Source organism: Hyla sarda, chromosome 8, assembly GCF_029499605.1.
Source record: "Hyla sarda isolate aHylSar1 chromosome 8, aHylSar1.hap1, whole genome shotgun sequence".
In the NCBI taxonomy this organism is placed as follows: Eukaryota; Metazoa; Chordata; class Amphibia; order Anura; family Hylidae; genus Hyla; species Hyla sarda.
Window position 1 is genome coordinate 170,137,801 of NC_079196.1, and position 25,918 is coordinate 170,163,718.

General features: G+C 44.3%; 1 protein-coding gene across 1 annotated transcript in view; it reads left to right on the plus strand.

Moving 5' to 3' along the window:
• GTF3C1 (general transcription factor IIIC subunit 1) overlaps nucleotides 1–25,918 on the plus strand; it is a 96,625-nt gene that overhangs the window by 65,558 nt on the left and 5,149 nt on the right. The window contains exons 26-36 of the mRNA XM_056536140.1: nucleotides 8,519–8,600; nucleotides 9,244–9,356; nucleotides 11,870–11,932; nucleotides 12,327–12,420; nucleotides 13,120–13,292; nucleotides 13,376–13,660; nucleotides 14,600–14,850; nucleotides 17,862–18,136; nucleotides 18,916–19,246; nucleotides 21,065–21,092; nucleotides 21,566–21,755. Of these exons, the coding sequence (XP_056392115.1) occupies nucleotides 8,519–8,600; nucleotides 9,244–9,356; nucleotides 11,870–11,932; nucleotides 12,327–12,420; nucleotides 13,120–13,292; nucleotides 13,376–13,660; nucleotides 14,600–14,850; nucleotides 17,862–18,136; nucleotides 18,916–19,246; nucleotides 21,065–21,092; nucleotides 21,566–21,755 (1,885 nt within the window). The remainder of the gene's footprint in view (nucleotides 1–8,518; nucleotides 8,601–9,243; nucleotides 9,357–11,869; nucleotides 11,933–12,326; nucleotides 12,421–13,119; nucleotides 13,293–13,375; nucleotides 13,661–14,599; nucleotides 14,851–17,861; nucleotides 18,137–18,915; nucleotides 19,247–21,064; nucleotides 21,093–21,565; nucleotides 21,756–25,918) is intronic.

Sequence of the window (25,918 nt, forward strand, 5' to 3'; positions counted from 1 at the left end):
GTTTGCCCTGAAACGTAGCGCGCGGCAGGATGGCGCACAGGTCTTTGTCCATCTGGACTGTATAAGATCGGACATCTGATGTTGAAGTTATCGCTACCATATGTGAAGTTTGGAAACTGAAATAAAAAGAAGTTGATGAGAAATCTATTGAGTTTGTGAGTAAGTTCGCTGACTGATGTCAGCTGATGCCTAGCCAAAGCCCCGCTGTCTAGGTATGCTTGTTTAAATATTGCATTGAAGAGGTTGTGCAGCAGACTTAATGTACCTGTAGACGAGTGCAGTACTAAACAAATGAAGTACTTGTATTGCAACTGTGTCTAAGGACTGTGTGTTGTCTCATAGTCATAGTAAGGCATCGGTAGCCTTCAGGAAGGAATTATTTTCCTTCGCATTTCCACCCTGTGTGACAGCACCCTGAGTATGGCAACTAGAAAAATGGGAACAGAACATTCTGGTCATTTTGTTTAGCAGTATATTCATCACTTGGTTAGTATTAGTGCTATATTTATAATTCAGTTGCTCATAAAAACTAAAATACAAAAAAGGAGGAAAATGGTAGACTAGTCTTATGTATGTATTACACAGTACATTATATACATAGCTTTGGCAAAAATCTCAAGGTTTTATATGTGGCATATTGTTACACTGTAGAGCTGTACATCAGGATAAGGTAAATTTTTTTTTTTTTAACTGACTGGCTGAGTGTGAAGCTGCGGGCAGCTCAGGGGGACATGTCATTTCTTTTCAATGCATTTTCCCTGCTGCTATTAGTCATTAAAGCAGGGTTTAGAGCAGTGACGCTGTTCTGTATTGGATGTGCAAACCAGCGCAGTTACCACTTTTAAGGTTGCATTCACCTCTCTTTTTTGCAATACGGTTCTTGTATTAGGTTTTTATGTAAAAAAAAAAAAAAACGAACCGTATACAACCATGTACAGCCGTATATACCTCTGTGCGGTTTTAAACGGTATACGGTTCTAAAACGGATGTCCGGTTGCATACGGTTTAATACGTTTTTCTCAGTCGCTCTTCATTGGGGGGACACCTTACTATGAGTATATGCACTTGCCACTAGGAGGCGCTGACACTAGGAAAAAAAATCGTCTCCTCCCTGGCAGGATATACCTTCCCATCTGCAGTGAGGTAATCAGTTTTAGCTAGTGTCAGCAGGAGGCAAGACACAGGTCTGCGAGCTCCCCAGACCTGGTCTTGTTTTTATTATTTTCTAGTAAGGGCTGTTTAGTTAGGTTCTTTACTCCCTTTTGTTTCCTTTTTTCAGGTGGGGTTTCAGGAGCATGGCGCTATCTGTTCCCCCATATGCGGCTAAGGGGCACGGGGCATAGAGAAAAATGCACCAAAATCCTTCCCACCAACGGCTAGCACCTGCGGTTGCACCTAGGGTCTGGGTCCACCTATTTTTCCTGCTCATCCTGTCTGCAGCATGACGTGATGCAGGTGACTTAAAAGCTGGCTGAAGACATCTTGAGGAGGGGGGTCATATTCCAGCAATATGTTCCCTTCTACCACTGAGTGCCATGCAATGAGCAAGTTCTTTGTGTTCCTGCCAAACCCTCAGGTTTCTTTTAAAATTCTTCATCTGTCAGGTCTGCTAGCCATCCATCCTAGGGGTGTTCTTGGCATGTCCTGCTATGGGATTCCCTTCTCCACAGGCTATAGCATCCGCGGCTAGTGCTACGGATCCCCTCATTCAGCGCATGGCCCTCAGGGGAATATTCCGGCATGGGCATGGATTGGACCTGATATTATTATGTGCGTAAATGAAGAGAGTAGTCCAGCAGTGCCTCGGGGCTTCTGTTGATTTTGTTTCCGCAGTTTTGCGGCGGTTGAGCACTTCTGTTCTATCATGGGGGGCCTGCTGAGGCGACATTCAGTTCAGCCTCTCCCTATGATTGGTGGCTCAGGCACCTAGTCGTTACGGTCTAGAATGGCTCTCATCATATCTTGTATTTTTTGCCCAGCTCCAGTGTACAAGATTCCAATCACTCTTGGGACACAAGGTGGCTCATCCAGACAGCGATGGTTGCCACTGGGGCCTCGGGGCTCTGTCCACCCAATAGTTGTCCCGTGGCTGTGGGGCAGCGTTTCCCTGCTCTTACTGTGCCGGGCGCGTTTTGCCAATCCCCTTTCCACAGGGGGTATGGGGATCAGGGTACTTGCCATGGGTCTGTACTTGAGTTTTCATCTCGACTGCTCTTGTTTTCCCTCCTCTGGAGGGACTATTTTGTTGAGTTTTTTCTGCCGCCAAGATGATGCCATCTCGCTGTTCCCATTATATAGGTGGAGTATCTGGTGGGACTCTTGTTTCTTTGCTGAGAGCATTGAATAGAGATTTTTTTTTTACTATCTAGGCTTGTGTGCTTACTGTCCACTATTACAGCCTGGCTCTCTTTGAGGGGCATTTACTAATCTTTTACTATGTAGTCTGGTTTTTACCCTGTTTTTTTCTACTTCATTTTTGACTATGTGCGACAAATTTACTAAATTGTTGCACGGCATTAATAAATTTGGCACACATAGGCAAAAGTGGGAAATTTACTTCATGTAGTAGAAAAAATAGTCTGTTCCTTTTTCCTGCTGTCTGAAGAGGTTTGGCTGCTGGTTTCCTTCTGGATCTTTTGTTTTGAGTTTTTTTTTTTAGCTTTTTCACCACATCTAAATAATTCAATAACTACAGTGCTCCCTCAAGTTACAATATTAATTGGTTCCAGGACAACCATTGTAAGTTGAAACCATTGTATGTTGAGACCATAACTCTATGGAAACGTGGTAATTGGTTCTAAAGGCACCAAAATGTCATCCAAAATAGGAAAAAGTGACAAAGAAAAATAAGTAGATAACTAATATAGATAAAGCAAATCCCTACATATAAAAGTAATAAAGATCTGCTGGGAGCTGTAAATCACTGTCTATGTCAGTGTTTCCCAAGCAGGGAGCCTCCAGCTGTTGCAAAACTATAACTCCCAGCATGCCTGGACAGCCAAAGGCTGTCCGGGCATGCTGGGAGTTGTAGTTTTGCAAAAGATGGGGCCACCCTGCTTGGGAAACACTGGTCTATGTAGAGGACAGGAGCTTCTTCAGGGGTCCTGTACAGTACAGGCAATGTCCCAAACAAGTAATGGAGTCGCCCTCACCTGGTGTCCAAAAGAGCAGCTAACCCTGATACAGGTAAAGTGTACAGAACATGTAATACCAGACACCAGTCAGTGCCTACACTTCAGTAATACAGGGGTTTTACCAGTGAATGCCCATTTTGATTGGTTGGTTCTTCCAGCCATTGACACGTTTCACAGATCTGGACTGTCTGTAGCATTGTATGTTGAGTCTGGTTTCAACTTACAATGGTCCAGAAAAGACCATTGTATGTTGAAACTATTGTATGTTGAGGCCATTGTAAGTTGTAAATTGTAGTCATGGCTCAGAAGTGGTAAACAGCGTTTAGTGTGTGTGTGTTTATTACAGTTTTTTAACACAGTTTTTTTTCTCCCTAAATGTACTTACACTTTTTTTTTTTTTTTGGTTACTTCTTCTACAGATCTGTGGACTCCTTCGGATTCGGTGGACTACTTCGACGACCAGCGTTTTTCTTTGCTTGATGTTAATAAAATGGTTAACGAGGGCTTGTGGGGGAGTGTTTTTTTTGTAATAAATTTTTTTTTTAAACCTGTTGTTTTTTATTTTATTTTACTTTACTAGACAGGCTTAGTAGTGGAAGCTGTATTATAGACTGAGTCCATTAATAAGCCGGGCTTAGCGTTAGCCACAAAAACAGCTAGCGCTAACCCCCAATTATTACCCCGGTACCCAACACCACAGGGGTGCCGGGAAGAGCTGGTACCAACAGGCCCGGAGCGTCAAAAATGGCGCTCCTGAGCCTAGGCGGTAACAGGCTGGTCGTTATTTAGGTTGGGGAGGGCCAGTAACAATGGTCCTCGCCCACCCTGGTCACGTCAGGCTGTTACGGTTTGGTTGGTATTTGGCTGAGAATAAAAATAGGGGGACCCTATGCGTTTTTTTTATATATTTAATTATTTATTAAAAAAAAAAAAACTCATAGGGTCCCGCCTATTTTCATTCTCAGCCAAATACCAACCAAACAGTAACAGCCTGACGTTCCCAGGGTGGGCGAGGACCATTGTTACTGGCCCTCCCCAGCCTAAATAACGCCAGCCTGTTACCGCCTAGGCCCAGGAGCGCCATTTTTGAAGCTCCAGGCCTGTTGGTACCGGCTCTTCCCGGCACCCCTGTGGCGTTGGGTACCGGGGTAATAATAGGGGGTTAGCGCTAGCTGTTTTTGTGGCTAACGCTAAGCCCAGGTTAGTAATGGACTCTGTCTATAAGACAGCTTCCACTACTAAGCCTGTCTAGTAAAGTAAGAAAAAAACACAACAGGTTTTAAAAAATTTTTATTACAAAAAACACTCCCCCACAAGCCCTCGTTAACCATTTTATTAAAATCAAACAAAGAAAAACGCTGGTCATCGAAGTAGTCCACCGAATCCGAAGGAGTCCACAGGATACACGGATCTGAAATGAGAAGAAAACAAAAAAAAATGGGTTAGTACATTTATTATCACCTGCTCACACATCTCCCGCCCCGCACGACTACAACTGCCAGCATGCCCTTACAGTAAGGACATGCTGGGAGTTGTAGTTGTGTTGTGCAGGAGATGTGTGGGCAAGTGACAAGCTTGTCCCCTGCCCCCAGCTGCAGGACTACAACTCCCAGCATGCCCTTACAGTAAGGTGGGGCGGAGGCCGGGCACAGTGTTTCCCAACCTGGGACTTGTACTTTTGCAACATCTGGAGGCACCCTGGTTGGGAAACACTGTTTTAGGCCAGTGTTTCCCAACCAGGGTGCCTCCAGATGTTGCAAAACTACAACTCCCAGCATGCCTAGACAGCCTTTGGCCTAAAACAGTGTTTCCCAACCAGGGTGCCTCCAGATGTTACAAGACTACAACTCCCAGCATGCCTAGACAGCCTTTGGCTGTCCAGGCATGCTGGGAGTTGTAGTTTTGCAACATCTGGAGGCACCCTGGTTGGGAAACACTGGCCTAAAACAGTGTTTCCCAACCAGGGTGCCTCCAGATGTTGCAAGACTACAACTCCCAGCATGCCTAGACAGCCTTTGGCTGTCCAGGCATGCTGGGAGTTGTAGTTTTGCAACATCTGGAGGCACCCTGGTTGGGAAACACTGGCCTAAAACAGTGTTTCCCAACCAGGGTGCCTCCAGATGTTGCAAAACTACAACCAGGGTGCCTCCAGATGTTGCAAAACTACAACTCCCAGCATGCCTGGACAGCCAAAGGCTGTCCAGGCATGCTGGGAGTTGTAGTCTTGCAACATCTGGAGGCACCCTGGTTGGGAAGCTTGGGCAACTTACCGGCTTCCGTAGGATCCAGCGCTGCGCGACACTGCCGCGCGACTATCTCAGACAGCGATCGTCGCTGGAGCCTCGGAAGGGTAAGTGAACGTCTTCGCCGGTCCCCTTCAGCTGTTTAGTTTTGCAACAGCTGGAGGACTACAGTTTACAGACCACACACCAGTGGTCTGCAAACTGTGGCCCTCCAGCTGTTGCAAAACTACAACTCCCAGCATGCCTGGACAGCCAAAGGGTGGCCAGGCATGCTGGGAGTTGTAGTCTTGCAACATTTGAAGGCACCCTGTTTGGGAAGCTCAACTTACCGACTTCCGTAGGATCCAGCGCTGCACGACACTGCCGCGCGACGATCTCAGTCACCGATCGTCGCTGGAGCCTCGGAAGGGTAAGTGAACGTTTTCGCCGGTCCCCTTCAGCTGTTTAGTTTTGCAACAGCTGGAGGACTACAGTTTACAGACCACACACCAGTGGTCTGCAAACTGTGGCCCTCCAGCTGTTGCAAAACTACTACACCCAGCATGCCCTGACAGCCAAAGCCTTTGGCTCTCAGGGCAGGAGTCCGGGCTGAGATTACAGTGCAGCCGCCCGGGCTCCTCATACGGCCCCCCGCCTCCCCGCTAAAAGCCCCCCCCCCCCCCCGCACCGCTCAGCTCCCGCTGCTACAAGACTACAACTCCCAGCGTGTCCTCACTGTAAGGGCATGCTGGGACTTGTAGTCTTGCAACAGCAGACAGATGGGAGTTGTGTGGCGCTGGCAGGTGAGAGGGGGGGGGGGGGATGTAAATCACTGTAGTGCCCCGGTAGCGCAGTGAGGGTAGCGGGGAGAAAGTATGTCGGAGCCCGGGCGGCAGTAGCTTTTCCTGCTCCATGTTGGAGCTGGAGTAAATTTAGTCAATTTTTACGGCCATTGCGACAGTTTATTGCGCAACTGCGACTGTCTCAGTTAATAAATTCCTGACCACTGCAAGTAAAAACTGAAAACTTGCGTAAATTAAGCGGGGAAAAATTTTTGGACTTTCTAGCTCTTGCTAGGGAAAGTCGCACAATTTATAGGGTAGGCGCAATTGCGAAATTTTTGCGCCAAAAATAGTCAGAAAAAAATGACTAATCCCCTTAGTAAATGCCCCTCTTTGTGTTTTTTGGTTATCTACTGCTGCTCACGCAACCTTGGCTCTCTTTTCTGTTGGAGTTTGTACAAAATCTCCCTGAAAGGGGTGTGTTCTTCCTTCCCTTTTGTCTGTCAGTTTACTGCACTGACACCAAAGTCTTCTGGAGTCATCCTTCCTGTGCCCAGTCTCAGCTGGGTTCTCATTTGTTTCTCCCTCTGTTCCCATTCTGGCGGGATGTTTCTTCAGAGTGCTCTGGTCCGAACCACTGTGGTCTATGACTGGTTGGTCTCCTTGGCTTGGACTCTGTCCTAGGATGCTGTGGCGTGCCTTCTTTTTAGGTGGCTCTTACGGTTCCTTGGGCTGTGGTGATGGTTCAGGTCTTGGGCATGTGAAGTGATCCGGCCAAGACTCCTCCGCAATCCCATTAGTCAGGGCAGTCTTTTCTGTCTTCATTGAAGTTTGTTGCCCGGAGAGTTCTTGCAGACGTCTGTCTTCCTTACTCTTCAGGGGTTCGTCTTCTAGGTGACTCTACGTCTCCAGTTTACTTGTCGGTCCCTCCGGTATCCGACATTCCCCCCCTTTTCAAGGTGTTTGTCGCTCCTTCTTCCTTCGGGGTCCATGTCCTCCCGGGTTGGAGGGCTTTCAGGCTATCTGCATTACACCAGTATAGCTTTTGTCGCCTTCTGGGTGCTCATGGCAGGCCCCTGGGGCAGGGTTTTTTTGGTCTGCGGCTGTGCAGGTCTTTGCTCTCATGCACCGGACCTCTCCATAGCAGAATTCCATCTTCTTTTTTTCCCTGTGGTTTCTTGTTTCTCTATATGACGCGGGTGTCTTGGGTCTAAACAGAGGACGGCCCTTCCTTTTGGTGTCCTAGTCCATCTCCTTGAACAGGAGATCTTCCGGGAGCTCAATTTCTGGGCGTAGTGTCTCCGACCTGGGGGCTCGTCCGCAGGCCTTGTGCAAATGTGAGATCAGTCTCAGGACTGATTCCTTTTCAGTTTTTTCCACCCTAGGGGACTGTTTTTGTACGTCCCATCAGTAAGGTGTTCCCCAATGAAGAGCGACCGAGAAAAGGATTTTTTTTTTGTACTCACCGTAAAATCGCTTTCTCGTAGCCTTCATTGGGGGACACAGCACCCACCCATTTCTTCATCTTTTTTCCGTACAATTTTTTCCGGTTCTTGGGTTATTTATCCAGGATTCCATTCTAGGGTCCATACGGATGTATTTCTTTGTTGGCGTCTCCTACTGCTTTGTGACAAAACTGATTACGTCACTGCAGGTGGGCGGGTATATCCTGCCAGGGAGGAGCCGACTTTTTTTTCCTAGTGTCAGCACCTCCCAGTGGCAAGAGCATATACCCATCAGTAAAGTGTCCCCCAATGAAGGCTACGAGAAAGAGATTTTACGGTGAGTACAAAACATCTCCTTTTTGGAAATAAAAAATGGATAGGGTTTTATGTTTGTCCTTAAAGTTCTTCTTGTTCTATTTGTGGGAAGAACTTTCGGCGTGCACTGCTCATGTGCAAACTGCAAAACCGTATTGTGCAAACCGGATGGAGCTGTACGGACATACGGTTCTGTACGGTTCCCATTGACCACAATTTTTTTTTTAAACGTATAAGGGTTGTATCCGGTTTTTCACTCTGTTATAAAACATTAGTAGACTACGGTTCTGTGTACGGGAAAAAAAACTGATAAAACCGTAAATGATGCAAAACGTACACAACCGGATGCTACGTTTTGGCATACGGTTTTCAATGACATTTCTATACATAAGGTTTGCAATACGGTTTTTATACTGAAACCGGATAGGGGAACCGTATTGCAAAAAACAGATGTGAATGCAGCCTAAAACAGAGCCTCTAATGCCTGTGCGAACACACCTGAGGTCATCTTATGGCTTTATTTTTAATTTATGCTATGGGTATAGAACAAATTATTATTATTATTATTATTATATATTTTTTTTTTTAACACAATTTACCTATTTGTATATTTGCTCTAGAGTATGCTTGGCGGAAGTCTACCAGGATAAAGGACTTTGTGAAGAATTTATGAATAGAAGAGAAAATTATGAGGATCCTAAGGTATGAGTTATGTGTCCTGTACATGACATTTATCCTAATCCTGAAGTCATTGTTTTACAATTAAAAAAAATCTTTTGACATGTCATAGAGACATTAAAAGTTCTGATCAGTTGGGGTCTGGGTGCTGAGACCAACACCGATCGCTAGAACGAGCCAGAGAAGAGCTCAGTTTTGTGCTCATCTCCTGATCTTTCTGCAGCAGGCTCATATTAGCTGAGCATTTCTCCTTGCTCATTCTCACAATCAATGGGAGTCTGAACACCGAGACTTCGACCAATCAAAACTTTTGACATGCCTCTGACATGTAAAATGAAGCACTACACACGGTGATTTGGGAGTTTCAGCTATATGTAAGTACCGAGCATCTGTCCTCTGTAGGTTTCACTTGATAGTAAGCTTTTTTTTCCTTTTGAGGAAAAGCTGAAATGCATACATCTTACCCGCCCCCCCCCCCCCCACATAGTTTACTTTACTGTGGAAACTGAGCTCCATTACCAAGTATAGACCTGAGGCATTCAGCAGACAGAGGCCATGTGATTTATTCTCTTTACAGTAGTGGTTATCCCTGTAATAGTTAATGCCATTCTCTTTTCAGTAGTGACCATTCCTCTATTAACTAATTCCATTTCTTTCTTTCACAAAGGTTTGTGCTGCTGAGTTTAAAGAATTTGTGGACAGGCTGAAGTTAAAATTCAGCTCAGCCGTGGGTGACCCGACGTATGAAATTCCTGACTCTGTCAATGAGCTGTTTAACAGGTAATAACTTGTGTGTGAACTGAACCATCTCTATGCAGCTCCCATGAGTCTACTCATTACTATTCTTTTCCACACTCCTCCATGGTGTCATACTTGAGCTGAGTACAGCATCTGTCTTCTCATATTATAGTCCCTTATCACCGTAATACACTGCTACACGATGTCTTTTGTAGAAAGCGCATTCATATTCTTCTCACAGGTAGGACCCATGTTCAGGAGTGTCTTATTTGTTCAGGCAGTGATGTGAACACTTCTGCTGTATTGTACTGTTTTGTTAACACTTTCAAATTATATGCCTATTGTAGGTAGGTTGGTCACATCAATTCTCAGCTGCTTTCTTGTCTATTATATTCATAGTTCATTGCAACTTTGCATACATGCAAATATAACCTTTTACATAACACAAGCATATTTACGTAGTACGGTGCACAGATTGTAATTGCTTACATAACTCTTAAAGGGGTACTCCGCCCCCAGACTTCTAATTTCCTATCCAAGGATAGGGGATAAGATGTCTGATTGCAGGGGTCCCGCCGCTGAGGACCCCTGCGATCTCTCCTGCAGCCCCCCAAGTCATCCGCTGTCCGGAGATAGGTTTGCTCCGTGGCTGATGACTCACGATACAGGGACTGGCGGTTCGTGATTTCATGGCTCTGCCCCCTCCATGACATCATGCCCTGCCCTGCCCCCTTAATGCAAGTCTATGGGAGGGGGCGTGACTTGTCACACCCCCTCCCATAGACTTGCATTAAAGGGGCGGGACATTATGAGGGGGCGGAGCCATGATGTCACAAACTGCCGGCCCCTGTCATCAGCCACGGAGCAAACATAGCTCCGGAGAGTTGATGACTCGGGGGGGCTGTAGGAGAGATCGCAGGGGTCCCCAGCAGCAGGACCCCTGCAATCAGACATCTGTATCCCCTATCCTTGGATAGGGGATAAGATGTCTAGGGGCAGAGTACCCCTTTAATCTTTACTGACCAAATTATTTTTATGTAATAAAGGAGACCTGTTCTACAGCTCTTCTGCATCCCAGTATAAATGCAGTAGATGTATAACATTGCACCCCATTATATCAGATGTGTGATTCAGGTGTTAAGCTACACTATATGACCTGATCTGTATATCATTGTTCTGAGTACTCTGTATTCTCTAATGCCCAGCTGCACAGCCTTTTCTGGTCTAAAGGCCACTCTGTATGGCAGTGTTTCCCAACCAGGGTGCCTCCAGCTGTTGCAAAACTACAACTCCCAGCATGCCCGGACAGCCAATGGCTGTCCGGGCATGCTGGGAGTTGTAGTTTTGCAACAGCTGGGGGCACCCTGGTTGGGAAACACTGCTGTATGGACACAATAAAATGTTTTAAGGTTATCTCAATAATCTGTTTGGTGGGTGACCGACTTCTGGGGCCCCTTCCAGTCACAAAAAGGTCACTTGTTCCCTAGCTGTACTCGGCTATTTTCGGAAGTCTAAGAGTGAATATCTATGATCTGTGCAGGGAGGAGAGAACATGGCCGCCTTCTAATGACAGCACTTTCTCTGTAACAAGTGGATGCTGCTGTCCTTTGACAGTATTGTCTTTCTGATGGTAAACAGTTATACAGAACAGCATGGCGAACCACATGCGTCCTCTGGGCCACAGGCTCTAATAGAATACCGTGTATTTAAATGGGCACTGTCCCTTGGAAAGAACTCTTGACATGTTTTAGCAACATGTCAAAAGTTTTCGAACGACAAAGGTCTGAACACTTAAACCTCAGCAGATCAAAACGTTTGCTATGTCACTAAGATATGTCTACAGTTTTTTAAGTGACAGGTACACTTTAGAAAGCAGAAATGTTATTCTGATCAATTTCTTCTTCTTTAATAAAGTACAATTAGTCCAGTTTGCTGAAGATTAAAATGCACCACCATATGCACCATATTATATAATATAATTTTTTTTTTTTTTTAAATCAACTGGTTCCTAAAAGTTAAACAGATTTGTAAATGACTTCTATTAAAAAATCTTAATCCTTCTAGTACTTATAAGCTTCTGTATGCTCCACAGGAAGTTCTTTTCTTCTTGAATTTCCTTTCTGTCTGACCACAGTGCTCTCTGCTGACACCTGTCCATTTTAGGAACTGTCCAGAGTAGGAGCAAATCCCCATAGCAAACCTCTCCTGCTCTGGACAGTTCCTGACACGGACAGAGGTGTCAGCAGAGAGCACTGTGGTCAGACAGAAAGGGAATTCAAAAAGAAAAGAACTTCCTGTGGAGCATACAGAAGCTGATCGGTGCTGCAAAGATTAAGATTTTTTTTTATAGAAGTAATTTACAAATCTGTTTTTAACTTTCTGTCATCAGTTGATAAAAAAATAAAAAATAAATGTTTGCCAGTGGAGTTCCCCTTTAAAGCAACTTTCAGTGTGTAAACGAAGCTTAGAAAGTTGTGTTCATTTCTAATATACTTTTGTGTTTTAGTTCCTCACCATAAGTTTCCGGTTTTCATAACACAAGCTTTATTTGGCAGGTTTCGTGTTTTGGCTGTTGGTGATGAATCAAGCCAAGAGAAAGACTTAAAAATCATCAACAGGTATTGTCATAGATGACCGGTCAGAACTCCAGCAAAATCTTTATTTTAGATTTATTCTTTCCTCCTCAATCAGATGACTCTGTTGGGTTGTTGCTTTATGTTTTGCTATTTCACAATGTCATAGCCCACTCTAAGTACCCAGTGAAATAAGTTTGGCACACCATCACTGCCCGGCTATCTATGCCCCTGAAATGAAGTTATTCTGCCATCAGTGTAAGATGAGCATAGCCTAGTGCCAAATGTAGCCACTAAGCCTGTGTGTTAAAAGTGGTAGCCATGTACACATTGTATTACAGCTTTGCTTTGTTCTGTTCTTTTCTTGTATTATTTCTTCTTTTTATATACAATTAAGTTATTCTAAATTTCTACTTTTTTTGTTCTTACGTCTGTAAAGTGTGGATGATATCCAGGTGATAGTGTTACAGAACCTCATTTTGAGCACGCTGGCTCTATCTGATATGCAGATGAAGTCCTGTAGATCTCTACAGGTAAGTACAAGATCTTTTATACTTAATTCACAACATCATGACCTCATCTCATGATGACATGTACTCAATTCATAGTGTATCCAAACAGCATTTTCCTATTGAAAGAGGAAAATCCATAACATTTATCCTATGGCTACAGCTTTTCACATACGAGGAGCATCTATTAAAACTGAACTTGCGTTTAGTTTAGGTGAAAAAAGTTGGAAGAAAAGTGGCGGCCGTGCGCCACATTTATCAATTGGCGCACATACTTTCATAAATGCCCGCTGAACTGCTCTGGTTAGATGTCGCAGAGCAGTGGTGGGCCGTGTGAAAATTGTATTAAAAGTCACGCGGAGCTTAATAAAATCATTGCATGGAGACATATAGGGCAGGGTCGAATTGCCTTGTGATTTCTTCTATATCTGGCTTGTGCAACTTTTTTGCGACTTTTCGCAGAAAAGTCGCACATGAAAAATTTTTGACCATTGCACAAAGTGATCTAAATCAGATCACTTTGTGGTCAGAAAAATTAAACAGTGTAAATGAAATGGCACAGGAAACTTTGCACGAGACCAGCCTGCGACTTTTTCTGCAACAAATTTAGATGAAAAAATGCTGTCTAAACAGCTTGATAAACTCCCCTCACAGTGCATAAGATTGATAGGGTCACATGATTTCCTTTTTATTTTTTATTTTTATATTTGTTTTTTTTTTTAGACATTTCGGATGTACAGACAGTATCGTGACGACATTCTAGGAAAGGCTTTTCAGGAATTTCACAAGAAACGATTGGTAAACCGTCGACGTGGAAATCATACATTAGGACCAAAGAAAAACCGCGCTTTACCCTTTGTGCCAATGTCCTACCAGTTATCACAGGGTTACTACAGGTAAGGTTTTTGATAATTTCCTGCCAGCTCAGTGAACTTAATGAATGGTTTATGCTTTATTGGATCCTTTTCTGTTCCTATAGGCTTTTTACTTGGCGCTTTCCATCTACAATTTGTGCAGAATCTTTCCAGTTTTTGGAAAAACTGACGTCTTATGGAAATGCGGATCAAGCAGACCTATTCTCTTTTGGTGACCAAAACAATGAACCTACTACAGACATGCTGGTGTTTCCTTTGGATGGACCGGGTGGCGAGTGTGTGGCCATGCTCTCTCTCTTGCTTCTGGGATATTTATTTGTGAATGTAAAAATCCCTGACCAGATTGTAGTAGTAGACAGCACTTTGGTTGACAATGAAGTCATAAAAAGGTAACTCATGTTCTTTAAAGTGCATTTTAAAAGACTTGCAAATAAACACATATTTTGGACCTTCCAGATTATGAAATACAGTGGTCCCTCAACATATGATGGTAATCCGTTCCAAATGGACCATCGTTTGTTGAAACCATCGTATGTTGAGGGATCCGTGCAATGTAAAGTAAAGGACAGTGGTCTACAACCTGCGGCCCTCCAGATGTTGCAAAACTACAACACCCAGCATGCCCGGACAGCCAACGGCTGTCCGGGCATGGTGGGAGTTGTAGTTTTGCAACATCTGGAGGACCGCATGTTGAAGACCACTGGTAGAGGAAGTTGTACTCACCTGTCCCCGCCGCTCCGGACCGTCACCGCTCCCCTGGATGTCGCCCTCCATCGCTGTCGCCGCGTCCCCAGGGTGTCCCCGACATTCCGGCAAGGCCTCTGCTTCCCCGGCATCCTCGCTCTCCATCGCCGCTATCACGTTGGTACGTACGTTGCTCCTATTGGATGACGGGACGGCGTGCGCAGCGACGTGATGGCGACAATGGAGAGCGCCAACGATGCAGAGGATCCCGAAGAGGACGCGCTGGAGCCCCGAGGACAGGTAAGTGATCGTCAGCGGACCACACGGGGCACCGCAAACGGCTATCCGGTGGCAGCTGAAGCAGTCTGCGCTGCTGGATAGCAGTTTATGCGATGGCCCTGACCTACAAAAGCATCGTATGTTGATGCTGCCTTCAACATGCGATGGCCTCTGAGAGGCCATCGTATGTTGAAATGATTGTATGTTGGGGCCATCGTAGGTCGGGGGGGTCACTGTACTGTGATTTATCTGAAGGTCATAGGAAAGTATATGAATAATGTTATACGCTGAGTGTTTTGTGTAGTTTATTTTCTTCTCTTGTGTCATTCAGTTTTTTGAATAATCCTGTTAATATTTTTCTGCAGCCTTGGAAAAGATGGGCTAGAAGATGAAGATTTTGATGATGAAGATGACGACGGTTTGGGAAACAAGCCGAAGATAGAAGTAAAGGCGCGTCAGGCATCTCATACTAACTATCTGCTGATGAGAGGTTACTGCGCGCCTGGGATAGTCAGCTCAAGGAATCTGAACCCAAATGACAATGTGGTTGTCAACTCTTGTCAAGTTCGGCTGAAACTAAGGGCCACCCCTTTATGTGGGAGGTTAAAATGTCCTAGTAAGTGAACTATGATGCAAGGTTATGTTTATGGATTGAACATGAATTCTGATTTCCATAAGAAGATTACAGCAGCATAATGCAAAGAACACTGTAGGGTTCATCATTACTTCTTGATGATGTCACCTTCTTGATGATGTCATCTTAACATAGTGGATGGTACACACAATTTGATCAAATGGTGCACAAAGAAATTCATTTCTCAATTCATTCATACTCAATTCTTGCAGTGCGCTGGCATTTGAATTGCAGTCTGCCCATGCATGTTAGTTGTTTTGGATGTGCTGACCAGTTTTGTGGATTTTTTGTTTGTTTACAGTGTCTGTGCGACATGTCAAAAGTGATTTTTAAAGGACATCTGCAGTGCTGGGCAAAAAAACTTTTTTTCCCGTTATCAGCACACGAATTACGGAGGAGAAGTGAAAATAAAACTACATCTCCCATCATGCCTTGTGCTTACTTCCTGTAAGCTGCTGCCCTCCCCCTGTTCTATCCCCCCGAGCAAATTATTATATTGTAACGCCCACATCTCCCTTCCCTATGCATACACCCTCCCCTTCTGCTCATCTCCCCCTCCCCATGCTGCTCCTGTCCAGTGATGAAGCAGCTGCCTCCGTGCTCACTGCAGTGTGGACACTGGAGACTGGAGAGTGAAAGTAAAAATGGTAAAAAAAACACATAATTGTTTGTCTATAAAACTGTCCTGATAGGGGTCCCTCCATCTTTTTCACAACTACAACTCCAAGCATGCCCAGTTATTTTATATGCTGTTCGGGCATGCTGGGAATTCCAGTGGTGCCTCCAGCTGTTGCAAGACTACAAATCCCAGCATGCCCTGTCAGCTTTCTGCTGTATGTGCATGCTTGGAGTTGCAGAGGTGACTCCAGCTGTTGTAAGACTATACATCCAAGCATGCCGTGTCAGCTTTCTACTGTTTGAGTGTATACAGGATTTGTAGTTCACCAACACCTCTACTGTATCAGGAGTCTACTGGGAGTTGTAGTTCACCAACACCTATATTGTATCTCTGTAGTTTCCTGGGGGTTGTAGTTCACCAACACCTCTATTGTATCTCTGTAGTCTCCTGGGAGTTGTAGTTCACCAACACCTCTATTGTACCTCTGTAGTCTCCTGGGTGTTGTAGTTCACCAACACCTCTATTGTATCAGGAGTCTCCTGGGAGTTGTAGTTCACCAACACCTCTATTGTACCTCTGTAGTCTCCTGGGTGTTGTAGTTCACCAACACCTCTATTGTATCAGGAGTCTCCTGGGAGTTGTAGTTCACCAACACCTCTATTGTATCTCTGTAGTCTCCTGGGGGTTGTAGTTCACCAACACCTGTATTGTATCTCTGTAGTCTCCTGGGAGTTGTATGTCACAAACATCTCTATTGTATCTCTGTAGTTTCCTGGGGGTTGTAGTTCACCAACACCTCTATTGTATCTCTGTAGTCTCCTGGGGGTTGTAGTTCACCAACACCTCTATTGTATCTCTGTAGTCTCCTGGGGGTTGTAGTTCACCAACACCTCTATTGTATCTCTGTAGTTTCCTGGGAGTTGTAGTTCACCAACACCTATATTGTATCTCTGTAGTCTCCTGGGGGTTGTAGTTCACCAACACCTCTATTGTATCTCTGTAATCTCCTGGGAGTTGTAGTTCATACACCAGTGTTTCCCAACCAGGGTGCCTCCAAATGTTGCAAAACTACTACTCCCAGCATTCCCTGGTTGGGAAACACTGGCATACACACACACATAACAGGGACTACAACTCCCAGCATGTGTCATTCAGTAGTCCCCCCCCTCTCACACACAGAATCATCTCCAGTATGATATTTATTCCCTGTAGTCTATACACCACCAGCCCATGCAGTGTAATATGTCTCCTTCACACACACGTCCCCCCCTCCCTGCTCTGTGGTTTGCTCTGTGTTTTCCCCCATGAAAACTTGAAACCTCCCGGTGATAAGTGAGGTCCTATGTAGACAGAGCAGGGGAGGGGGGAGGAGCTGTGGACGTCCTCATTCTCCCCCTGCTTGAATCTTACAGATAGGGGCGTTTCTGAGGATGAGCCAATGGCTGCCTCAGAAAGCACCCGCTCATGCATATGCATAAGCAGGGAGGAGCTGACAGAGGCTAGGGGGAGCACAAACACTGCTGGGAGGAAGAGATCTCCGTCCCCAAGATGGCGGCTGCAATGTAATGAATAGGGGACGGACGCAGGACTACTGGGCTATGCTGGCAACTCTAATATCTCAGAAACGGCTGCATATAGGTAAATAGGACTAATTGACTGAATTGTATAACTTTTGTTTGGGGAACATTTGGGCAGGGATTTTGACCACTACAGTTGTCCTTTAAGTAACCATAACACTTTAATGCTTGTGATCTCTCCTGAGAAGTTCCATGATGAAACTGTACTAGGCAAATGGAGTGAGTCAGCCTTCAACTTGCATTGCTGGCACATAGTAGCAAGTGTTCCATTAAAACCCATGGAACAGGTATTTAGGTGACTTATTTAAGTGGATACAATCAGCTTCTATCATTTTATATTGTCCTTGTTGTATTGATTTTAAACTGGAGGAAAAAAAGGCTCTGGGCTATTTTTCCTTTTTGGGACTTATTGGTCTTTGCCAGTGTCAGACAGTTAAGTCCACCTGCAAATGGATAATTTATTGGGTTCATTTTTTATATGATTGGGCTATTTTGTGGGATAAGTTATTAGACTTCACAGTAAACTTGAATGCTAAATTATTAACATCATAAGAACATTAAGATCAGCACTGAATGGATTCCTTAATCGGTATCATACTATCAAAGGGTCTAGGAGTCTGGAACATGTCCTAGTATTTACACCAATCCTGAATCACACTTGGCAACAAGACAATGCTGCTGGCTAACATGTATTGATTGGTTTCAGTTTTTCAGTGTTTTTCCTGTTAGAAACTAATCAGGGTAATACAAATGATATTGGTATAAGAGCTAAAGGTCACTCATTTGATTCCTTCTAGGTTCCTTTAGTGATTTTCTTGCGGCGATGCCTTCCCTTCCTCCTCTGTTCACGGAACTTGTAAACACCAAAGATCAGAACATCAGCTCCTTCATAAGCCAGTGTACAAGGAGCCGTGGCTATACCTCAGAAGATGTGGACTCTGTACTGGAAATATTTTCTGCTATTGAAGCTGGATCATATTTGGGGATGAAAGTATCAGATCTTGGTGAAAGATTTATCAAATATGAAGATGTAGAAAATGGAAGGACGAAATCTTTACAACAGTACATGCAGGTGAGGGGCTGGAGCTCAATTCTTCTTTTTCAAAGCTCAAAGCCCTTTGATTCCCTCCAGACACACAGTTGTAATTGATACATTTCTGACTGACTACAGGCACACTAGATGAAACCCAAGGGCTTAGTGCAGACCTTAAAATGAATAACAGTTCCTAAGTCCCACAAATGCCCTATAAATTTCACAGCTTAAAGGGGTACTCTGCCCCTAGATATCTTATCCCCTATCCTAATCATAGGGGATAAGATGTCTGATTACAGCGGGTTCGGCTGCTGGGACCATTCCCCTCGCCCCCCGTGATCTGGGCTGGTACCCCGGTGTTCTGAGCATTTATGTTCAGAACGTCTGCTTCAGGCGGCCATGGTCCTGACCTCAAACCATGCCCCCTCCATTCATGTCAATGCGATGAGGCATGACAGCTGTGGTCGCTCACGATATCCTTAAGATAAGGGATAAGATGTCTAGGGGCTGAGTACCCCTTTAGTCGTTCAGAGAGTGGAAAAGAGGGGCCCCAACTGGGTATATGGACAGAGGTTGTGCTGATGGAATATATCTTTTCATAACTGGCTAACTTTTCTGCCATTCAAGAGTCTTGACCACTGTTGTGGAAACTGTAATAGTGCCATATTGGCTGTTACTTAGTCATTCCCTAAACATATATTAAATGTTTAACATTTAGGAACGTGACAGATAACTTTGTGGAAAAAGATTTAAAAGCACTGCCACTATTTGCAAAAACACTACTACCACTGTGTGCTCACTAATGTATATTTTCTTAGGATCTTCTAGCATACAAACAAGTGCTACAGGTTGGAGGCGACTGTGTTAGACTGGTAGCCACAAGGCACGCCGATCCTTGGGTTCTGCATTCATACAGCCCGAAAGAACAAGACAAAGCACTTCTAGGTAAAGACACTGACTGCTCAGAGATGACACAGCAAACTTCCGAAGACCAGGCTGATACTGACATAAGTGTTACTGAGCCACCAAGAAAGAAAGCACTTCTTGAAATTGTGGACTCTGAGAACTCAAATGATGCTGAAAAGACTGTGGTTCCTGTAGGACCAAGAGTATCTGACCGTGACAACTCCACTCCAAAAATGGATACAGGTAAGAATAGGTGCAAACATATTTAATGAGACCATTGGATTGTAAATTGTCATTGCCTTTAAGATATGCACATCCTGTACATAGAACATTGTGGTACTTATGATGCTGTAGGGCATTAAAGGGGTACTCCACCCCTAGACATCTAGATCCCAATAGGGAGGGGATAAGATGTCTGATCGCGGGAGTCCCGCCGCTGGGAACCCCTGCGATCTCTCCTGCAGCACCCTGTGTCATCTGCTGCACGGAGCGAACAGGGGCCTTAAGATAACCAATAACATATGTATTATTCATGCTATGTCCAAGAAGTTCATAGCTATTCTAGGGATGTCCAGCCTTACAAAGTTGATGGCTTATCCTCTGATTAGGCCCATCAAGATTAGATCACAGAGGGCCCCACTCCTGGAGAGTTTACAACTGTTGTACATATGCAATTGCCGAACTTTTAGTAATAGAGGTGCAAAGTACTGCAGCCTTGTCCTGTTCACTTGGAATTGGGCTGCCATACCAGAAGCAATCCTGTTTCTATAATTCTGGACAACCCCTTTATCCAAAGGAAAGGTCGCCAGTCTTGTAAGGCTGAATAAACCCTTAAAGGAAGGGACACACGTTACGTATATGCAGTGTATTTGACGCTTCACAAAATCCGCTGTGCAATGGGAAATGCATTGCATATTCTCCTATTTGCAGACAGCGGTAGCACCTTGGAGGCCCCAACGTGACACTGACGGAGGAAGCCCTGTGTGTCTGTTCTAGGGCTGCACGATATATCGCAAAAACAATCAAATCGCGATTTTTGCTTTTTGCGATCTAGCGATACGGCCCCCCGGGAAAACATGCGATTATCTGCTCGGGCCTGCTCCCGTGGCGGGACCAGCCAGAGCAGGTAAAAACAAATGTAAATAACCGTATATCGGCGTATGACACACACCCCTGTCTGCTTGTTATCTGCCGATAAATCTTCTAATCTTCTGGTCACTGATTTAAAGCGGCCGCAGTAGCGGCTGCTTGTGAAGTATCAGCAGCCCGGCCGTGACCAGCAGCGGCTCCTCCCCGCTGTGCTTTTAATTTTCCTTATCTCCCCCCTCCCTCATCATTCCCCCTGCTTTTTAAAGTTTATTTTTTATTTTTTTTCCTTACCTGGCTGCGCTTCGGCAGGCTAGGTCATGTGGGCTGTGTGGTCATGAAGCAGATGAATGACGTCCTCTCCCGGCTCCTCTGTGCGGCATCAGTGACGTCACTTTTCATTTCCTGCAGCCGCCGCGAATCAGAGTTCGGAGTACGGCGACTGCAGGAAATGAAAAGTGACGTCACTGATGCCGCGCAGAGAAGCCGGCAGAGGACGCCATTCATTGTTTCACTGACCACACAGCCCGCAAGACCCGCGGCCTGACCTGGCCTGCCGAAGCGCAGCCAAGTAAGGAAAGTAAAAAAAAATATAAAAATCAGGGGAAAAAAGGGAAGTGATGAGGCAGTAGGGAAAATAATAAATATATATATAAAGTAGGGGAAAAGGGGGAATGATGGGGGGGGGGGAGGTAGGGAAAATAACAAATATATATAAAAAGCAGGGGAAAAGGGGGAATGATGAGGAAGAATGGCATAGGAGGAATATGATGTGGGGGATGACGACACGGGGGGGGAGGCGATGAGAGGGGTAAATGTGGCACAGGGACTGATAAAAGGAGAGGAATGATGTGACACTGGAGGGGACGGGACCAAACTGAGGTGCAGAAGAAATCAAAGTTGGGGGGATGATGTGGCTTTAAATGATTGTGACCATTTAATGCAAATTACATTTTTTATTTTTTTTTCCTTCAGGAGATTCTTTGGGGATATTATATGAGAGGTAAGCAATATATGGACTAAACGTTTTGTTTGTTTTGCACAGTGCAGTATTACTTACATTGACCCCAGGCCCGGTAGTGATTATTATTGAACACTATCATTATCCAGCTACATGGCATTGTAGCATAACCTACCTATATGGCTGTGATTTCTTTTAATAAAGAAATGTATCATGCCATATGGTGCCGTCTAAACCAGTAAAGTTCAATAACATGTGAATGGGTTTATTTAGAGCAGTGGTTGCCAACCAGTGTGCCTCCAGCTGTTGCAAAACTACAACTCCTAGCATGCCCTCCTGGCATGCTGAGAGTTGTAGTTTTGCAACAGCTGGAGAAATATATTGTTTGGAAAATTCTGATCTAAGACACTGTTGCAGATATTACAGCATTCTGGGAGTTGTAGTTTTGCAACAGCTGGAGGCAGACTGGTTGGGAAACACTGATTTAGAGCATTTCTCTTTTTTCTTTCTCCTAGGGATTCAGAGTGTTGTTTTCTTGGAAGACCATGGAGGATTGTGGATAGCAGCTTGAATAAACCCGTGTGTAAAGGAATGCTGGAGGCGGTTTTATACCAAGTAATGACCAAACCAGGGATTACACAGCATAACCTGATCAAACATTACAATGATGTGCTCCAGCCTGTCATTATACTGGAGTTATTGCAGGTAATAATCAGAAAAAAGTTTTTTATATGTTTTTATTCTCACAGTTTTTAGCATATTTCTGTGTTTACTGTAGTGGGTTCCCTGAATTCTCTAATTTCTTGTAACCTTTAGCTTGGAAATCTTCCAGGTGATAGACTCCCTACAAACAATTAGTAAGTTGGGGATCCAACTAATGGAGAGGGGTATTCCACGTGAAACCTTATTTTTTAATGTAGCTTTGTAGTTTATGTAATTCATAGAGGAATCACAGATTTCATGGATAATACAGCTTTTAGTTTGGTGAAGTCCATAAAAAGAAAATGACGTTCACATGGCAGAATTTTCCAGCGGAATTCCTCGGAAATATTCAGTTGCAGCAGAGTCCCATTGATTTCAATGCACATGGTGGAATTTCCTTTTTCTGCCGCGGAAATGTCCATTAAACAGGCACAATGGGGGACATTTATCAAAGTGTGGGTGCACAAGTTTTGATGGTGTAGTTGGAGTGTTCATGCACCAGATGTATGGGGCTAGTTCACATTTTTGTGAAATTTCACTTCAGAACACCACTGAAGTATGACCCCCTTCTCTGCGACCTTGGTGCAACTTTTTGAAAGACAGTTTGGTAAGCCAGGTCTGTTCTGGTGTAGGTTTTTTGTGTTATTGAAGGCTATGAGACAAACATGTGACTTTTTTGTATAAAAAAAAAAAAATCACTTCGTAAATCACTGAGCCCTGCAAAGTTAAAAGCAGATCTCTTGTAAAACATCTGTTCAGTGAGAAATTGTGCAGGCCGGCATACTACTAAAGGTATTACATGCCACATTTAAGACAAATACAGTAAAATCTCCCTTAGCCGACAGTTTTTATTCCCCGGCAGAGTCCCAAAAGAATTAATGTATTTGCACCCTCCAAATAGGTGACACTCCCAGTAGCGGACGCGGATACACCCAATAGGGGACAAAACACACCCAACAGGGGACAAAATGCTCCCAATAGTGGACAACTAGGCTTATGTGCTGGCCCTAACTTGTACACAGGGCTGCCATCAGGGGGGTACAACCAACACCCTAGTAAGGGTCCCAAGCTCCCTTTCAGATTCTACTGTAATATTGCTTTTTATCATGTTTTAAAGGTAATTACACTCTGGAGTGAGTACAGGACAGCATTTCGTCATTTAGACCGTTTTTTTTTATCTAAAAAAGTTGCATCAAAAGCCTCAGTCACTTCTCCTTCGACTTTTGTGTGACTTTTGCTATAGATCATATCTGAAAGTGAACTATCATGTGCAGTGCTTTAGACTAGTTTTATGCATTGGTGATCGATTCATGATGTGCGACATCTCTCTGAAAGTCGCAGCTACCATCATTTACACACTAACCCACACCAATTTACTTCAGACCTGAAAAGTACTCTAAGTGCCATCCCCCATATATATATATATATATATATATATATATATATATATATATATATATATATATATATATATATATAACTCAATGTGTGTGTGTGTGTATTTGTGTATATGTGTATGTTCCAGCATCACCTCCAAACGGTCAAAGATATTAACATGAAACTTGGCACACATGTTACTTATATGTCAACAACAAACATAGGATAGGTCATTTAACCCTTACAAAATATATTGTACCTATTGATATAATTTGCCAGGTACTGGCCCACTAGGTGGTGTACTCCCCGCAATCAAACAAAAATGATAAACTATGTGAGAAATTCATTATAGTTCGGGAGGTGCTCAATAAAACTTAACATTTATTAATGCAAGATAAAAAAATAAGTCATAAAACCACTCAATCGTGATGTATTATGAATCGGCCAATACAGTGTCTCCAGTGCGACACTGATTAATATAGAATAGAATCACTGTTAGAAAAAATCTCCTGTGGTATCAAGGAGAGGAAATTTCCCCTATTCACACCAAAGTTTTTCCAACGCGTTTCTAGCGCCACTGTCTTTACAGCGCCGTCCTCAGGGGATATTTTAGGGGATATATACAGCCCTAAGGCAGCATGCAGAGATCAATAATAAATACAGCCTGGTATACATGTATTTAGATAAACGCAATACTGTCTAATGGGCTTAAATTATAGAATAAGCAACTTCAGGATTCTGGCCGGTACCTGCAAAAAAGTGACACATACCAAAATCAATTCTGAGTCCAAGTTGAAACCTGTAAAATAAAGTATGGCCACACAGCTCTCCGTACTCACTCAGGTTACTCATCCTGCTCCTGTAAAATAAAACCTAGGATCCCTATCAGTGAGTAGGAGAGTCAGTACCTGAAAGGGAAGATGCCATGTAACACTTACCGCTGATTCATTCCTGTGTTCGTCCGCGAGCGCTGCGCTCTGCAATGGCAGAGATGCCAGCTTGTTTCAGCCTGGCGCTCGCTCTGCCGGAAACGAGGCAGTGTCTGTCCTCATATTCGGTATCGGTCGCGCGTCATCGTGACGCGCTCTCGGGCCCTGCCCATTGCCCGGAGCGTCGCTCTTCGCTGCGATCAATAAGATCGCGCGAGACACGAGACTAGATGCACTGGCCGAGATAGATATTTGAAAAAGTCCCGATATGCCTGGTATCCTGGTAGACACTACATGAGTCCTAACATCTGACTCAAAATCAAGAGTCTGCTGAAGTATTACATAGTTGACAATCAGTATTTATAATATTATATATTAATATGCTAAATAACAAGGGAGTGGGAAGTTAGATAGCATAAACGGAAACCAGTATTTACAATATGTGTTAATGTACTAACAGAGTGGTGGGAAGTTAGATGGCTTAAGCGGCAACCAATACCATAAGGCACATGAGACATAGATTCAAGACATGACGTTAAGGGGTCCGGAGCACATTGTATTCTCTATTAGACAATTAATGACAATGTTCCCATATGTATGGGGGGGAACCTAATGTTAAGAAAGGGGGACATATAGCGGTGGGCACTAATGATCTATATTGCCCTATCCTTACCTGCTGTAATTCCCTAAGCCTAGGCGGCTTCACAGACTATGGTGGCCCCGCACCCAAACCTCCTAAACTAGACCTAATTGCCCCTAAGATACAGGGGGGATGGAGGTCTACCTCAAAGGGTCATCTAAGACCCTCACTAACTGCCTATCCAACCTCCATTGGGGTACATACCTGATCACAAAAAGCATGCATAATTAATGCTGTCATTAAGACCTACAGGGGCACAGGTGTTAAGTTTATGTATTCACTTGCACTCCATTTGTAGGAGTGCCCTATCCATATCACCTCCTCTTGGTGATGGCCTGATACGGTCGATGCCCCTGAACATCAATTCATTGGTAGCTCCACCATGATAGCGGTTCATGTGTTCTGCAACCGGCGTATCTCTTTTGTTGCGTACATCACCTAGATGTTCTAATATCCTTTTGCGCCATTCCCTAGTTGTTTTACCCACATATAAGCGGGGTCAGGGGCATCTAGCAACATAAATGATACCTGTCGACGTGCAATTAATGAAGTGATTAATACGCATCTCTTTGGTTCGGTTGTTATCCGTGATCCAAGACACCTTACAATGGCCGCATCTGAAACATCCCTTAGGTCTGGATAATGCTCCCAACCATGTCTCTGCGGTGGGATTATATGGGTAGAGATGGCTCTGTATGAGCCTATCCCCTAAACTCCTACCCTTGCAGAAGGTGATGTCTGGTCTTGCACCCACTACTTCCTCCAGATCTTTATCTAACTTAAGGATGCCCCAGTGTTTAGTGAGTATGGACCGTATGTCATTTGCTGCTGTATCAAAGGTGCTAATGATCCTAGTGGGACTTCTCCCTTCTTCTGTCTTGGATTTCGGATGTAAAAGTTGTTCCCTAGGAGTCCTCAGGGCATGATGGTAAGCCTGAATTAATGTGTGCTCGGGATAACCCCTTTGTCTAAATCTAAGTCTCATGTCTCTCGCTTGCCTATGAAAGTCCGAGTCCTCGGAGCAATTCCTCCTGAGGCGGAGATACTTCCCCTTTGGGATCACCCTTTTGAGGGGTCCCGGGTGGCAGCTCTCCCACCTCAGGAGACTATTGGTTGCCGTAGATTTTCTAAAGATAGTGGTATGGAGATTGTGATCCCCATTCCTTCTGATCATAACATCCAAGAACGCTAGTTCTTTAAAATTAACTTCAAAGGTGAAT